Here is a 17,352-nt window from a genome sequence, read left to right as displayed (position 1 = left end):
AACTATAGATTCAGCAAGGTTGTAGCTTTACTCTGATATTTATTTTGTTAATGGAGCCTTATTTTGAGAGGCAATTTTAAGGTATTAATTATTTTGCCTTTATTTCAATATAAAAGCCACACATTACGGTAAATGTAATGACAGACATCACCTACAGCTATTAACGTGGCTACGTTTTGTAAAGTTAAGCCGCGTCAAATTAGGCTCGAAAGCAACTATCGTCTGTGCACCATGGGGCAAAACAAAACCAAAACAAAAGCGCATGTCAAATACGTGTAGGCGGGTTTGATCGCGCTTTTGTTTCGTGACCCGAGCGCGTGGCATCGTCTGCTACGATGGCCGTCCGTACTACTGCAGCGTCTGCGCCGGGAAAAACCATAATTCACGGGGAGCACGCCGTAGTCTACGGCAAGGTGAGTTTGCAGTACTGCGCAAAAGACTCGGTGTTTCCTGCCGTCTAGGCGGATCTTAACAATGTTTGCTTTAGCCTGCGTTTTTTTCCTGTGCTACGTACACGCTGCAGCGAGTCCACCGAGCCGAAGCTAGGTCGCTCGTGCGTGAGCTTCCGTCCTGCTTAGGAAAACAAAACGCGCCACTTTTTCCTCGAACTCGATATTCGTCGCTGGCGTTTCTTTCTTTCTTTTTTTCTATTTCTTTTTCCTCGTGCTGCGCTCGATCGCTCGATCGAGCTTTAGCTGCGGATCGAGTGGTCCTTGTTTGGTATAGATTGCACGTTGCTTGTGTCGCGCAATGAGTATATCTGTCGAGGGCTTTTAATCTTTCTTCTCCTTACCCCTTTTCCCGAGGCCGCGGTGGCAGCAAGCGTCAACCTGCGGACCCGTGTTACTTGCTGCGAGCATGAGTCGCTCGTTGTCTTGGAAGCGCCGGATCTCGACTTCGTCGAAGCCTGGCCCGTCAGCAAGTTTGAAGTTTTCTCTGTTCCCGAAGGAGGTGCGTTGAACATCCGTATTTTCGGTGATTTTTTTTTCTTTTTTTTTTTACTCTCATCTCTCTCTCTCTCTCTCTCCACACACACACACACACACACACACACACACACACACACACACACACACACACACACACACACACACACACACACACACACACACACACACACTATATACACTATATATATATATACACACACACTGTATACTGAACTCAGTAGCGCGATATCGGAACTCGAATAATTCAAAATCCCGGTTAATTCAAACAAATCTCGAAATTTTGGTTGCGCCGCTATGTTCAGAAGTCACCTATTTCAAACAATTAAAATTGGGATGGTAAAATTATTATGTTTCACAAGGGGTGGAGCAAGGCTCACAAGAATTAGCAGGCCAAGAGTGTACATTTTGTTAAGGGCATTAATAGCCAAAACACGCCCATGTTTAGTTTTAAAAACAACAAAGTGCTCGTATACGACCTATGCATATATCCCTGCTAGTATTGATATCTATTCTGACTGTACGTATCTGTTAATTAGAATGTGACCTGCAGCCAAGTTAGTATGTGTGGTAACCCATGAATCTATTTGGGACCATATTTTATTTTACTTTGCATAGTTCAAACTTACATTAGTTTGAACAGAAACATCTGGTAGTAGTAGTAAATTATTGTATTGATAGAGAAGGAAAGGGAGGTTGGGGGGGAACAAAAGGCCATGAGCGTCGTAACTGTTGCACTCCCAGTGGACCCCTTATAACTGCCCCACGGTAAGGGAAGAAGATACAGGGTAAAAGATCGGAAAAAAATAAGAGAAGAGTTACAATAAAAGAGGACGTTAAATGACATACATAAGTCTGAATTAGCACAAGTTGATTGCATATTCCTTGCAGGTGCATGGCGCAGCATAGTTGCCACACGCTAAACGGATTTCTAATTGTCTTGCAGGCTATACGGCCACTGTCATCGCATTCGCCACCCTTGTGCCAGATATTTGCAGCGCCTTCGAAGTCGATGCAAGGTCCTCCAAACCTGGAGACCAGGCGAAGCTTGCATTCCTCTTTTTGTTTGCTGGCATCACATTAAGGCACAACGATGGGTAGGTACAAATGCGCTGTAACCGCAGTTGTAGTATATGCCCAGATATGACTATATGATTAAATTGTCTGCACAAGATTGTGCAGAGAGAGAAAACTTCAACGAAAGAAAAATTGAGAAGTCAGCCAGAGGAGAGGGGAATACAGAGCAAGGTTATCAACAGCTAAGGGCAGAAAAGTCGGCCTGAGATGCATTCCTTTAGCCAGAGTGGCTGAACAAGGCATGTCGCTGTGGCCAATGTTTTGACAAGAGGACTTGTCTTTGTCAGGGCAGTAACTGCTCTTCTTTGCGACGTCTGTGTACGCGTAGCTCACTCTCCCTCATCCTGAATGGGAGAGGAGGAGAGAGAGGTGCGTAGAGTAGTTAAAGTGTTCAAAGAATAAAGAAAGAAAAAAATGGGGTTTGTATTTTAGCTGCGATAGAGAACAGGGGGTACTGCTGTTGGTCCTTCCAAGAAGTCGGGATAGCAAAAAATGGAAAAAAGGATCTGTGCGTGCAAGCAGAACTGTCAATCTGCAGGTGTGCCAAGTTTTTCAGAAAACAAAAACTCGGACAATAAATGGTTCAGATGTTTGAAAAACGAGCAGTAAAAAGTAAGGAAAAGGGAGGCACCAAGAAAGCAACCAAGGAAAAATAGTGGCAGAAACCATCGAAGACGATTGTCAGAGTCAGCGATAGCTTTCGTGTGTAAACTGCTGCAAATATCCCCGTGCCATCCGTGAATCATGAAATTCTGTGGACACATAAGCAGACACACGAAGTGGCAATCTCTTGAGCATCCATAATGTCGGATGACACCACGACACCTTCACTGTGTTGTGATCACTGCACCCAAGTTCAAACTGCATAGTAACCCCCATTATCACAAGTATCCCGGTTGCAACTTCGTCGCAATTGCTATCCATCAAGCGGCCATGCTTGACGCGAAGGTGTCTGTTGTGGATGGGGTGCTATTGCTGTATTGCTGTATTTAAGCCAATGTGTGACCTTGCCATTTTCGAGGATTGGCCAAGAATGGTCACATACCTATGTCACATAATGCAGTGACCTATGTGGTCTACTAGGCCAGCCAGCAGCCAGCAGCAAGTCGTCTATTCGGTGACTCAAACTTATAGTGAAGACATCTTGGATCACTGTGTATGCGCCACTGTTTATTTTGCAAGATTGTCCAATCATACAAAGTGGCCAAAGTAGCTATAAAGAAAGCTATCGCTTTAAAAAGACAGAGCCTAATCCTAAACTAAATGCCAAACCAATTTTTTTTTTTTTGACACTCCAGCTTCCCTCACCCTACTCTATGCACCAGGTCATTTTCCTCTTATTCCTCCACTATTCAGGGTAGCGTAGAGCGAGCTATGTGAATGTAAACTCCGCTAAGGAAAGCAGCTGCTGCCCTGACAAACACAAGTCCCCTTCTTGAAATGTTGGCTACAGCAACGTTCATTGTTCAACCACAGTTGATCACTTCAAGCCTACATTTTCCTGTCAAATGCGGTTTTGTTTGGATTCCTCTAGCCAGTCGCTCTGCGCTGTGTGTAGGGGAAGAGGGTGGCGGCAAGGACAGAGGGAAGAGGCAAAGCACGTGACGGACTGATTTACTCAAAGCCTGCAGTCCAAACCCATGCCCTTTGAAATAAGGTAAGAAAGGCCTGAAAACCAGATTTACAGTCCTGCCAAGGGCTCTAGACTAACATGCTCAGACGATGATCGGCCCCCGACAAAGGCAAGAGTAACAGCTAATGTCCGGTGCATAGTGCACGTAATTGAGGAAAAACACATACTATACATGGTCCGCAGTTCGAGGTGCATGGCATAACTCGCAGCACTGTGTAAGTCCTGTACAAGATTGGAGCACTGGGCAAGTTGGAACGGATCCATGACTTTCAGCACAAAATGACGGCGACAAGGAAAAGTAGGGAAGACACGAGCGCTGTCTTTCATGTAAAGGTTTATTCTGACGAGGCACATAGATCAGCAAGCCCGTTAAACTGCCAAGGCTATTCATATTGAAAAGCGTGCGCAGTCTTGTGTCAGCCAGGAATCTATCGCTCTAAATGATGATGAGATTGCTTATCTAGATTACATACAGCTATGCCTTACCCCAGGTCCATCTGATTTTGTTACCTTTTCTGGCAGTCTCATATTGTTCCCTGTCTTTTTGTTTGTTTCTTAGTGTGTGTGTGTTTCTGTGTATTCAAACATCACACATTTTCAATAAACCTCTAGTTAAAATAGAATGCCAGTGGCCATCCCCCATTTCCTTGTCTCCATCGTTTTGTGCACTGTAAATCATGAGTGTGAACTCTGTGTGTCACATAATGTGCACATACCGATGTGTAAACACCATTCCCAACCTAAGAATGTTATTGCTGTGCTGGAGTCTAGGTAATAGCCTAAGCGACAGCCGAGGGTCCAGTCTCTCAGATGTGACTGTGGTGGCATTCCAACTAGTCTCAGTGTAAGCTGGAAAAGTCTAGCCTGCTGCTAGGATTGGGGGAGTGAAAACTGAAAGGTGCAAAGCAACTTTCCAGCAGCTCAGTCACACATTCTCAGACACACTCAGTCATTCTTATGTATTTTCTCTTCGTTTTCTGTCAATTGGCATTATCATTGCAACTTTGGCACTACTTTGGCAAATCATCTTTTTGTCCTAGTAGCGTGGTTGTTTAGCGGATGTTCACCACGCTTGCGGCAACGCGCGGTGTGTCGAGAAATGGACACAGGAAACAGACACGGCACTCACCATAAACAAAACACACACAGGTGTATTTAAGGTATAATAAAAATAAAATAAACAAGGCATACATATAAAACACAGCAGGAGCATACATTGGGAGCTCGTGGCTACTGGTGAAAGTCTTAGCATGGTCTGTACAATACTAAGGAGTCCCACACATCCCGACATGAACTGCTTACATGCAGTTCAACTAGATGTGACGCTCTCACGGTATTAGTATTCGGATGAGCAGGTGTGGTGTGGCTCGTGCTTGTTGGCTGGTGATGGCAGGTGGAAGAGAGGGGTTGGTGATGAAGTGTAGTATATCTCGCGGTTCATGGTTGCCTAGTATAGTTGTCCAAGGCAACCATACACGCCAGGGCCTGGTGCTCCATAGACGTTGCTCACACAGCCGTCCTGGATTTTGGCTGCTGGTTCCTGTTATCTCAGGACTGCCAGGTGGCCTTGGAGCTCACTTCTGCTGATTGGTGGCCGGTTGGCTGCTTTGGTCACTGGCTTTTACCGTTGAGGGCCCCAGGAATGTCAGCTGTGTCCGATCTCGTTGGCTGACAGCCACTGTATCTCTTCTCTTCCCACTTGTCTAGCCACTGCAAACCTTTTGGGCACACCTAATCACAGCACACAACACACTGTTCGAGCACACTGATGTCACCGCTCATTTGACTATGTCCCGTGCACCTGCCCGAGTCATGGTGAGACTCTGCTGCCACACTTTGTCGTCCTTCTCTTCCTTTTCTTCTTCCCTCGCCGCTCCCTCTACTTTTGGTTGTCTTGGCACTTCCTTTTTCTTCACTGACCACACTCCACTTTCATTTTTTTTTCTTTCCTTATTATTTCTTCATTTCAAGTAAATATATTTGTAAGGTGCAAAGCAACGTTCCAGCTGCTGAATCACGCATTCTCAGGCAGATTCAGTCATTCTTCTTTATTTTCTCTTTGTTTAGAACTGTCTTCCTACTGTCAATTGGCATATCATTGCAACTTTGGCAAGTGATTTATATATATATAGTGGAAGATCCTCTTGTTCTTCTTGCTCATGGCATAGCAAGGGCCTCCACTTTGACAGCCTTGATGCCATGAGGTAGCATATGAAGGTTTATTGCCCAATTGCTTGCTCCTAAGCTCACGCACTGCGCGATGTGACTTCACTTCATTTAAAACCACCTGTTGTGTGCAAGCGTAATAACTTCAAAGCTGAAGCCAGCCAGGCAGACGAGATAATGACTATACCAGCTGGTAAAATACGAGACAAGGAATGCTGTCTCGGCTCTCCGCATCTAGTTGTCTGTCATGACAAGCCTGTTTATTATTGCGATAGCAATTATATGGACACTCAAAAGCAGATTTCTGCCGTCGGCATCGCCGTCGCCGTGAGGTTCCGTATGACGTCAATGGAGATGAAATCGTCGCCGCGTGCCGAACGCTGTATGTGCGAGTGAAAGGGCGCGAGGGGCGCGCGCTTTCACGGGGAGTGAATGCACGGCGGAGAACAAACGCGCATTCTGCGCCGTGCTCGCTTAAGGGCGGCAGAAGTAGGCGTCTCTTTCCTCCTATACAATCACCATATATCTAGAGCAAACGCGTCTTCTTCCGACGTGCGAGAGGCCGTGGGGGAGGGGGGGGAGGGGGAGGAAAGGGAGGCGACGTTTAGCTGTGGCACCAAGTGCCTATTTATATCAGAGGCTCCGGCAACAGTCACCAACGCCGCACGCATTTTGAGCGAACGCGGGCAAAACGCCGACGGCATCGACAGCAGTTCTGCGTGTTGCCGGTGCTGCTGCATGTCCAAGTTTATACAGCTGATAAAACTAATATCATTACTCCGTATAGCTCTCTTCAAATTTGCTATCGCAATTTATGCTTCGCCTTTCAGGTGAAACTGCGACAACTTTTGTCCTGGCCTGGCTTTTTGGCGACTAGGTTCATACATAATTATGGTTTTCCGAGTATTTCGGATGAGCCAAGTGTGTACCCAAACCAAGTTAATTATCAAACAAATATATATCGTTACATGTAACCACCTGACCCAATTTGGTGAAGAAGCGATGAATTTTCTGTATGCTTTCCCGGCCTCATTCTTTGTCTTCTTCGTACCAACAAAAATATCAAGCCCCTCAGATCCTCTCATTCTTCTTACTCATGGCATAGCAAGGGTCTCCACATTGACAGCCTTGATGCCATGAGGTAGCATATGAAGGTTTATTGCCCAGTTGCTTTCTCCTAAGCTCACGCACTACATGTCACCTGCGGTTAAAAAAGGATGTTCCACATCTGCTACCATGGCCATGAGTAGTGCTGGGTGACACTACCATGGCTAATCTTGTACATATTGACCCTTTTCGCGGAGCAGTTTGCTCTAGAGGAATGAGATGGCACTTTCGGTGGGGCGCCATATGTTGCCTCAGCGAATGCGCACGAATACGAAACCATTACTGCTTCTGCCCTGCTACTGTGCGATCAGCTGTCGGAAATGCAGACTAGGTGTTTGCTAATTCACAGTGCCCAATTCATGCTGCAAAGTGTGTAACGATAAAGGGAAGACGCGTGCGGTAGTTCCCTGCAAAAACTAGTGATTCACAAATTAAGGAATGGAATCAACCTGTGTCGCCGCTGCTAGATAAGGACTGCCTGTGTTGCCGCCCTTCGCGATGCACGGCTTTCCTCGAGGATCAAAAAAGATAATTAATCCGCCAGCACTGTATAGCTAATCTCCATAGAAAGGACTTCAACTCAGAATGTCGGCACTTAAGAGGGAGTACCGCTCATTGCAAAAGAAACTAGCGCCACGTACTGGCATAGTAAGCTTCTCGCACGTTGTCTACATACATCCACGCCTACTCACGTGCACGCAAACTTACGCCCACCCTATCGCCAACGTATCAATAATAAATTAATGGGCAAACACTTGAATCAATGTGCCGAAGCATGAGTGACGGCGACTACACCGACAAGACAGGAATGTTGGAAGCTGAATGTTTCGTGACGGTCCACAGAGTAAGCGAGGGACTAGCGATAATACGTCTTTGCTATGAGCTACCGCAAACATACAGAACATTTATATTCCAAGCTTTGTGCGCTGCAAGAACAAATATATCGCTGCAGAGCACACCCACGAGCGACTAGGCTGAAAAAAGATATGGCCGCACGGAGGAAACGAGGAACTTTACTGAGTCAGAAACATGACAAGCCGCTGCTTCAAAATGTTTGCCAAATAAAGAAAGAAGAGCACATTGATCCCGATTTAATTCATACGCGGAAAGGTTGGACAGCTTGGAATAGAATTGTAGCCCCACTTTTAGTACAAGCACCGTATACGCTGCTCGCGCCGTTTGGACAAGGCGTAATGAGCTCTGAAAGCACATACATGTCCTCCGTGGCTGTGGTCAAAGCTTCGTGTCGTGCACAAAGCCACCGTCTACGATATGCATCGAAACGGAGGTTTACTGCGCCGCACCAGCATCACGCGCTTGCATTGTCAACGCGGAGGCAACGGAGGCACCTGAGGCAAGCAATGGACGTGTCGCTACGTGATCAAACATGGCAGCGCCCACGGGAGCGCCCCGAAAAGGATCAATACCCAAGAAAATGGATGAGAGGATGGCCACTACAGTATCCTAATTGGTGAAGTACCATATTCATAATGTGAATGACCTATTCCCAGCTCCCAGCTGCAGCAGGTTGCCTTTTCGTCCACTTTTGTTTCCCTCTTTCTTATTATTTCCACCATTTCAATTAATCGTAATGCTTAATTTGCCCCCTGCTTTCTCTGCCTTCGTAGTCTGTCTTCTTCATGTCGTTGTAGCTATAACAAAGGAACTAGTCCCTTGGGCCCCCTTATTCTTCTCGTTTATTGTAACAGAGGTGTCATTCGAGCGACAACACCTCTGTCACTGAGCTTTAGCAGATACGAAATGGCATTGCTAAATGAAAAGAACATGTGCAAGAACAAGCGAATGTGTCTAAACATGTGCACTTGAACAACAGTTTTATGACCCTGATTTTTCTCCATAGCACCATCACATGTGGCTGGAACTTGTGTCGGACTCCATCGCCCAACACATGTTTTGTACAGAATTCTATGTGATAGAAAAGAATAAAATATACTTTAGTTTGTGCTTCACTATGCAGGCGCACATTACGAAAGCAGTGCGACATAACTGCTTAATTAAAGAAGAGCTGTTGTGTGCAAGCGTAATAACTTCAAAGCTGAAGCCAGCCAGGCAGATGAGCTAATGACTGTAGCAGCTGGTAAAATATGAGACAAGGAATGCTGTCTCGGCCCTCCGCATCTAGTTGTCCGTCCTGTCTGCGGAATCTATCAAGACTAGCCTGTTTGTCGGCCTGACCTTGCTTTTCTGCGGCTAGGTTCATATACAATAATGGTATTCCAAGTGTTTCGGATGAGCCAAGTGTGTATCCAAATCAAATTAATTATCAAACAAATATACGTCGTTACATGTAACCACTTGATCCAGTTTGGTCAAGAAGCAATAAATATTCACAAAAGAAATTTTTTAAATGTATACTTTACAGACAGAAGTGCTTGTTGATGCAGTTTGCACAACTGCAGTGCACCCTAACGGCAGCCAAAATATCAAAATTATCGGCACATTTTCGAATTGTGCGTGACATATCTGGAACAGCTCATGGATTTTCAATACAAATGTAAATTATTGGGGTAACACGACTTTTTATTTTGTGTATTTGTAAAAAAAAAATAAACTATTTTGTTTCTAAAGATTTTTTTTTTATATATAGCAGCACATATTACACCTTGACTGAAACTTGGCTGCACCATTATAGCCATCCTTCAAGTATAGGCCAAAATTTCGCTCAGCATCTGTTCAGCTCCCGTGGGGGCATAATTGCCTAAAGGTTAGCTATTCTGATAAAAGTCCTTGACGTTTTACAGCGTAGCTGTCTGTGGCTAGGATGCCGGGATGTTTTTCGCGTTTGTAGACAGAAAACTATCATCATCAATGGCTCGTACCCCCGTAAGCACTCATACCCCCGTAAGCAAGCAAAAAATGCAATGGCTCATAGCCTCGTAAGGCAGAGGCTATAAGCACTGAGCAAAGTGAAGCGAGCAGTGCATACATTCTTTAGAATCACACAACATACAGAACAGCATGTCGAAAACTACCATCAATGGCTCGTACCTCCGTAAGGCAGAGGCCACAGGCACTTAGCAAAGTGAAGCAAACCGTGCATACATTCCTTGGAATCACGCATACAACATACAGAACAGTATACGTTTCAATAAAGAACAAACTCAAAACAAGTATCCGAACCTCATAATTTATGATAAGGCGCTTGTGATAATAATGCAAAGCACGTAGCACTCCCCGCATACATTTCCTGGTAAAGATTACTGTTGCGCAAGCTGCCACGGCGACGCCAACTTTCGACGTGGGGTGTGACGTCCGTGGCATATAAAATAACCAGCCTAGCAACTGATTTCAATGCTGTTACAGCACCACTATGGGCGGCAGCCTGCTGTAAAAATTACCATTACTCCCATTACTCTAAAACAGCACTACTATACCATTACTCTAATGCCATAAAGCATTGCATGCCCTCCTCAGCAGCTGTAATGGTGGTTTTCAACCGCTTCGTTGGACATCCTCTTTCACAGGGCCGGGATGACGAGTTTTTCCTTTTCTTCCTGCTTTCCCTTTTAACACATAATCGTTTTCCACTTCATTCTTCTATAACTCCCTGTGAAACGTCTGTAATGCAGCTGAAACCACCTCTGGTGAACATGTTGATATGCGTGGAAGACGTAAACAGTAAAAAAAAGGGAAAGTTCTGGCAATGATATGGCTTGCAGCGCCTCTAAACAGCTTTGAGTTCAAAGGCGAGTGAGCGGTTTCTCTATCAAGTCCACTACCTTTCTACGGGTGCCCTTTCCTCCTCACCACTTACAGGGTACTGCATATCTGGCTGCACATGTTCGAAAAAAGGTTTTGCGCTCGCCACTGCATTTTTTTTTTGCTCAAATTTTGCTGAAAGATCGCATTTTGGAGTCTACGTCGGTTTATTTTAACACTTGCCACAGTTAGTTGCGTGGTTATTAAGAAAAAAGTGCAAATTTGCCTTCACTTATGGGGATGCGAGCTGCTGCAGCGACGGCGCTAGCATAAACTTGTGTCGCCGGCTGCTTTCCAGGTGGCAAACTACTACTCTGTAGCTTGAGAGTGTCTGAGGCCCTTAACAGACAACAGAGGCGTGATAAGCAGCAACTCCCAGTTAGACACTCAAATATAACGCAATAGCCCCAAACCTCCTTAGTAATAGCCACCTAGCGGTACAATTGCACTCCAACTATAACTATCACTCCTAAGGACACAAAACAAAGGGTTTCTGTCAGCATACAATTAGCAGACTAGGTATCCAAAAGGGTGTCTTGAAAAGCCTCAATCATCAGCTGCAGCTTCTCAGTTCACCTACTCTAGTTTCGACAAGAATGAGTCTCGACCTTTTAAATATTGTCGGTGACGTAACTTGAGCTGGAATATTGCTTGAATGACGCAGACGCTTTGGGCCGGCCAAGTTCACCGTCAATTCAAGGCTGCCACTGGGAGCAGGCCTTGGATCATCGGCATCCTACAGCACGGCCTTGGCGACGGTGCTTCTGGCGAAATGCGGAGCTGTGCAACGCATTCTGTCTAGCAAGGACCGCGAGCTCATCTCCTTGTGGGCCTTCCAGGCGGAGTGCATCCTACACGGTCTGCCGTCGGGCATCGACAACACAATCTGCACATACGGTACTCTTCAATCAACCGATATGCTTCCTTTCGCGAAATATGGGCAGGACAGGCAAGAAGAATTGGGAAGAGGATCACATTGTGGGGTGACAGACCGAATACAGCGCCTCATCAACAGGACCTATCCTTATCAGGACCATGATGATTTATTTTAATGAAGGAATGGCTTCAGGCTGAGCCTACCATTCGCAGTGTCCTTGGGTGCCTACAAAGTGTGCTGTTGTACGCTGTCGTAGGTAGTTGTATGCAGTCTCCATGTTCTTGTGTATTTATGAAGAATGCAGTATCAAGCATGCAGTTGTTAAAGTTGGCTCATTACACGTAATACTAAATTAAGTGAGCGCAATAAAAGACATGGGCAATATAGGGAACAGCACAGGTGCTTGTTTACAACTAATGTTAGTTAGCTTTTCTTTATATATAATATAACCTGTGGTGGTGTTTGTTTTGCATGTGCAGACAATGAAAAGTTTCTTTACTTCTTTCCGAACTACGTTAGTTGCTAGTGAACGGCTGTGCTGTTTCGGGTCTTGACTGTGTCTTTTTTTTTTTTTTCACGCTCATTTAACTTATTCCGTATGACAGGAAGCAATGCTTTGGTAGCTTCCCTATTTGCTTTCATGCTGCTGAATTTCATGTTTACTTTATACTGACTCAACAGAACGTTCTTTAAATTTGGAGGGAGTTGATATGACTGGGCATTTATGCATACATTTGTTTTTTATGCCTGACTCACAGAGAAGACTTCAATTGAAATCGGTCATGGTCACAGCCAGCCATGTCATAGTACATAGTCCCTGAAGGGACCCGATCTTGATATTCCAAGAGTTGAGAAAAATTAGGCTGCTTTTGCTGAAAGCATATAAAAAGGACCTTCCACCTTTTCTCTTTCAGGAGGTGCCGTTCTTTTCAAAAGTGGCAAAATAAGTGAAACTCTTGAGAGGTGAGTGACATCTAGTAATTGCAAATCAGTTCCGCAGAAATCCGCACTGTGGAGGAAGATTCGTGAAAGGGGAAAATTTGTCACCCACAGGACAGCAGCTTGAAGCTGCAAAAGAAACCTATATGGGTTTCTCGGAAAAAAAAAAAAAAAAAAACTTCACAGTTGAAGGGAAGTTTGTCCTGTTCCTAGGATCGAACTCCGGACCAACGCCTTCCCGGGGCGATCGCTCTACCATCTGAGCTCTGAACCTAGCTTCCTCCACCTTGTGGGCTTTTGCAGAACTGGTCTCCTGTATTCAGTGTCCCTGTGCTTTGAGTTGCCAAATAATTCGGCCTTGCTCAGGAAGTCATTGGTCCCAGGTTTGATCATTGGACCAGGACAAATTTTTCTTCAACAGCGAATCTTTCATTTTGAAAAAACCTGCATGGGCCTTCTTCGTACATTCGTGCTACCAATCAGGTGGATGGCAATTTTCCCTTTCAGAAACCTAGAACAGATGAGCTGCACATGACTTACTTGCTCTCTCCCCCGATAAGAAAACAATAGGTAACGACGTTCATTTTCACAACCTATTATTCCTCGTGTGGACAAATGTGGCTTTTGTGAAGTGCTTCTGTTCGTGTTACTGAAGAAAGTGAAATAGCACGTGCACGCATGTGTGACTGTGGCTGGGAGGACATGTCAGAAATCTAATAATGTGAATGTGGTTGTGTCACCGTCTCGCATTCCTCCCACACTCTTCCGTGTATCAGCATGTGTACGTTGTATCAAGATAATGAAGTTTTGCCTGACTGTTTCGCGAGGGCTTGGCAAAAATTTAACTCTTGTCAGGTATCACAATTGAAAGAGAGCAAGTTGCTCTCACCAACAAAGCCAAAGCCTGTCAAAATGACAAAACAAAATTAGCAATTTTATTGAAATACCGTATGTTTCACTTAATTTTATTGCCTTAAAGGGACTCTCAATAAAGAGTATTACATAAAGGATGGGCATATGCCAGTATACATACAGGGAACAAGTGAATAAAAAGTGTGTGTGTGTGTGCATTTGTATGTATTCACCAAACACTGAATAAAGCACAAGTACTTAATAACTGAGATGAATGCATACAATCAGTAAAATAATCAAGGCAGGTGAGCATGGCAACTTAGTGTAGCTATGTTACAGTGGTAGTTCTGTGCTGAAAGCTGTCCCAGTCAGTTGGTGCTGGGAAAAAGAAGTGACAGCATGGAAGTGTAGCTCAGAAAAATAGTAACAGCACTGGGACTAAGCACTAACGATTTTCATGTGGATGCACAGACCTTTCTGGGACCTTAGTTATTTCTGATATGGAGACAGCACTAACTGCTTAGCACATAAATGCTCTCGTGACAGCATTCTAAGGCATTTTTTTTTTCAGCATTCCCAGCTACAAGGTGTTGTTAGTGAACACCCAAGTTCCCAGAAACACCAAGGCTCTAGTGGCAGGTGTCAAGAAGAGGCACGACCAGGTAATGTGTACTCAATGTGCTTTGCCGAATACTGTCAGGTGTCTGGACTGTCTAAAACAGAATGTTTATAGTGTGATCATTTTCATTATTCACAACCTGTCACTGTGTTTTTTTTTTTTTTGAGCAAGGAATGTCGCTGAAGCCAATGCTTCGACAAGAGGACTTGTCTTCATCAGGGAAGCAACAGCCTGAGCAAGATAAGTCACCTTGTTGAAACTTTGGCTTCAGCAACATTCCTTGTTCTGTCACAGTTTATCAGAATAGCTCGTGGATAAATTTTGGGGCAAATTAAGTGCAATATGTTTGCCGTTATTTTGTACATCCATGTCTTTGTGAGTGCATAAAGCATATGAATAAAATTTCTGCCCAAGTGAAACTGCCTCTCTCGTGAATCGGCCCTACACCTAGTGGGCTTCTGCAGAATTAATTTCATTACTAGGTTCATCTTAATCACAAAAATACGAGCTAATCCCACAGTCAGTGACATAACTGAAACCTTCTGTATTCTTTCAGTCACTGTCAAATCCAACAAAGTTCTGATCAGGTAATTAAAGTAACTGTCGTCCTCTTCAGTTTCCAGAAGTTATAAAACCAGTCTTGGAATCCATCGAAGCAATTTCTGAAACCTTTTGGAAGCTCCTGAAGACTGCACCTGAGATGGCAGAGAACATTTTCTCCAGAGCCTTGGTAAGCCTCTACTAAATTAAGCTATTCACTAATTGCTGATCATAATCAGCAATGATTAAATGGATCAAAATTGTGCATTGACATTGTACCTGAAATTGCAATGTGGGCAGATCTTACAAGCAGTGTACTCAAAGGAATGGCTAGACTGAACCTGATACCAGCGCATGATATGCCCCCACGAGGGTTTTAATGCAGTGGAATTATATAGACCAAAACTTGGTCTTCAGCAATGTAGAGAAGTAGTATACATCACTGGTGGAGCAACTGGCAGGGTGCTGTTCCCTATAGGTGACATTGTGCTCATGTAGACAGCAGCTGTATATCATAATGTCACAATAACTCTAAGGGGACTGAGGTCGGAAAAGTCATTTGACAGAATTAGAAGTGGGCATTTTGGGAATCCATACTGAATAGAACAGTGCGAACAGAGCACAGACAAGGCAGGATGAAGCACTGTCCACCTTTGTCCTCTTTTTGCACTGTTCTATTCAGTTCAGTAGGAGTCATGCGAATGTCTGTAGGTAATATAATGATGTAGAATCTCATAATGCTATCGCATTACAGTCACTCGGTTGAAGCGTGAAGACCTATAAGTTTTCTATTGCTTTGGCGTTTGAAGTTCCACGTGTGTCTGTGCGTGATGCAGGAACTGGTGGAGATGAACCAGTCCCTGCTCAACTGCCTCGGAGTTGGCCACCCGCGACTGGACAGGGTCGCCGAGATTGCTGCCCTACACGGTCTTGCTGCAAAGCTGACGGGGGCAGGCGGCGGTGGCTGTGCGCTGCTTCTCTGCAGTGTTGGCTGTCAAAATGGACTGGGTGCGTACAAGTTTGCTTAAAAAGCAAGATTCCTGACTGCCCTCTCCGGGATAAATCGCTCGGCCCATTCATGCAGAGTACATACATCACACATGCATCAGGGGCAGCCACCGCTGCAAGGAGGGGGGGGAGGATGGTGCTAGATACGGCCGGATCTATCCTTGCAAAGGCATGCCAGCAAGTGCTTTGCCCGGGCGTCTCCTTTTAATTGTATGGGGATAAACGTGCCTCAGGATAAATAGTTCATCACAGCATAGCTCAATGGTAGAGCATTGCACATGTAATGTTAAAAATTCTGGGTTCCACTCCCACAAGTTGCAAAGTGTCTTTATGTCCACTTCCATTTCCTTTTCTCTCATGATTTAAACATTTGCCAAGCAATGCTTCACAGTCATGCCTTGCAAATCACTCTTCACTAATTGTGACTTGAGGCCACGATAATGGGGACGTAAGTGGGGGGGGGGGGGAGATTCACAACTTCAGGTTTCGCACATTGCTGACAGGGATTCATTCAGGCATGGCAGACGTGTTCCCGACACCCTCAATTTTAACTAAGGGTGTCAAATGAACTGGGACTTACCATGTCAAAAGCAGTTTGAGATGTAGTACTCATTCTTCTTGGTACTAATTTCTAGGTTATACGGTAAGCCTAGAAATGATTACTAAGTACAAGTTTATTGTTACGATGGAAGTGACCATACTGCCCAGCAATAGGAAGGTTAGTTACTATATTTTGTTAACTGTCTGTTTAATTACACACATTGTGGTCTTTCGAATGACCATCAACCGTGGTTGTAGTTCCTCTCGAGGGAATCACCTAATTATCCTACATTTTCACATTTTCGAACACTTCAGCTGAAACACACTACGTGGGCTGCCTCTACGCAGAATAACATCCATGTTTTTGCAAACGAAATTCTGTGCAGGTGCAAGTGGTGAAGCTAAATCACTAGCAGTGTGTAAGCAGCTCGAAGAGGAAGGCTTCCTGTTCTGGGAGGTGGACTTGGGTTGCCCTGGAGTCACGCTAGACTGACCTCTGCTCGTCAATCAAAGGGAATTAACTTGAGGCCAGAGCATGCTTTAGGTCAGAGCACAGCATCAATCGAAAGTCACTGTGCTGTCACAACTTTGTGCGACAAAACACAGCACCCATCTACGTTCATGTCCAGAACATTGAGTATACAGGACAGAGACTAAGGTGTGCAGTGCAAACGACTGTACGGCATGCACATGTGTGCATCAGCTAGAGATTTTTAAACAGCTCTGTATGAGATGGGTGCAGGTACAGTTTGTGCTCTCTGTCTGGTTCGCGTTTGTCTCAGGAAGTTCAGCTTAACACTGAATGCTATCAAATGCAAGAGCCTTGCTTATACTGGAGCAGACAGAAATATCGCAGCACAGCAGCTTTCTTATCCACCTCAAAACGGCCCAGCCTAAAGACGCAGATGTACCAAATTCTGTAGTGTATGTTTTGTTTTTTTGTGTGCCTGAAGGCACACGAAAAGACCAGACACAACCTTTTCCTGCAGTTTTCACATCTGCGTATTCAGTGCTGTCCTGTTTCATGATAACTAAGCAGCTAGCTGATGTTTCCATGTTAGCCCTTACTTGTCTTTTATATGCTTGAAACACTTGTCCTGTAGTAACACATGGTGTGGTTACACTGTTGCTTTGTGAAGAAGGAAAGTTCTCAAGCGAGGGCAAGGAAGTGTCAACAACTTATCTAGATGGGTTTGGCAGATCTAGAGAACAGGTGGTAGCAATGGTTAGATAGGTATTTTAGTGCAAGGCCAACTATAGGGCCATGAGTTATGCAGGCCTCACACGTGCTATTAAACTTCAGGCCTACCGCTCGCATCAACAGAAT

At 44.8% G+C, this 17,352-nt stretch overlaps 1 protein-coding gene across 1 annotated transcript; it reads left to right on the top strand.

Moving 5' to 3' along the window:
- Nucleotides 1-245: 245 nt before the first annotated feature.
- LOC119445621 (mevalonate kinase-like) lies at nt 246-16,551 on the top strand. Its single transcript, XM_037709882.2, has 9 exons — nt 246-413; nt 807-951; nt 1,894-2,044; nt 11,315-11,547; nt 12,442-12,490; nt 13,890-13,980; nt 14,554-14,667; nt 15,314-15,485; nt 16,412-16,551. The coding sequence occupies exons 1-9, from the start codon at nt 336-338 to the stop codon at nt 16,516-16,518; spliced, it is 1,140 nt and encodes a 379-aa protein (XP_037565810.1). The 5' UTR covers nt 246-335; the 3' UTR covers nt 16,519-16,551.
- The last annotated feature ends 801 nt before the right edge of the window (nt 16,552-17,352 follow it).

The sequence above is a fragment of the Dermacentor silvarum genome, chromosome 3 (assembly GCF_013339745.2).
Source record: "Dermacentor silvarum isolate Dsil-2018 chromosome 3, BIME_Dsil_1.4, whole genome shotgun sequence".
In the NCBI taxonomy this organism is placed as follows: Eukaryota; Metazoa; Arthropoda; class Arachnida; order Ixodida; family Ixodidae; genus Dermacentor; species Dermacentor silvarum.
Note: the sequence above shows the minus strand (reverse complement) of the source record. Positions and strands in the feature narration are given on the sequence as shown.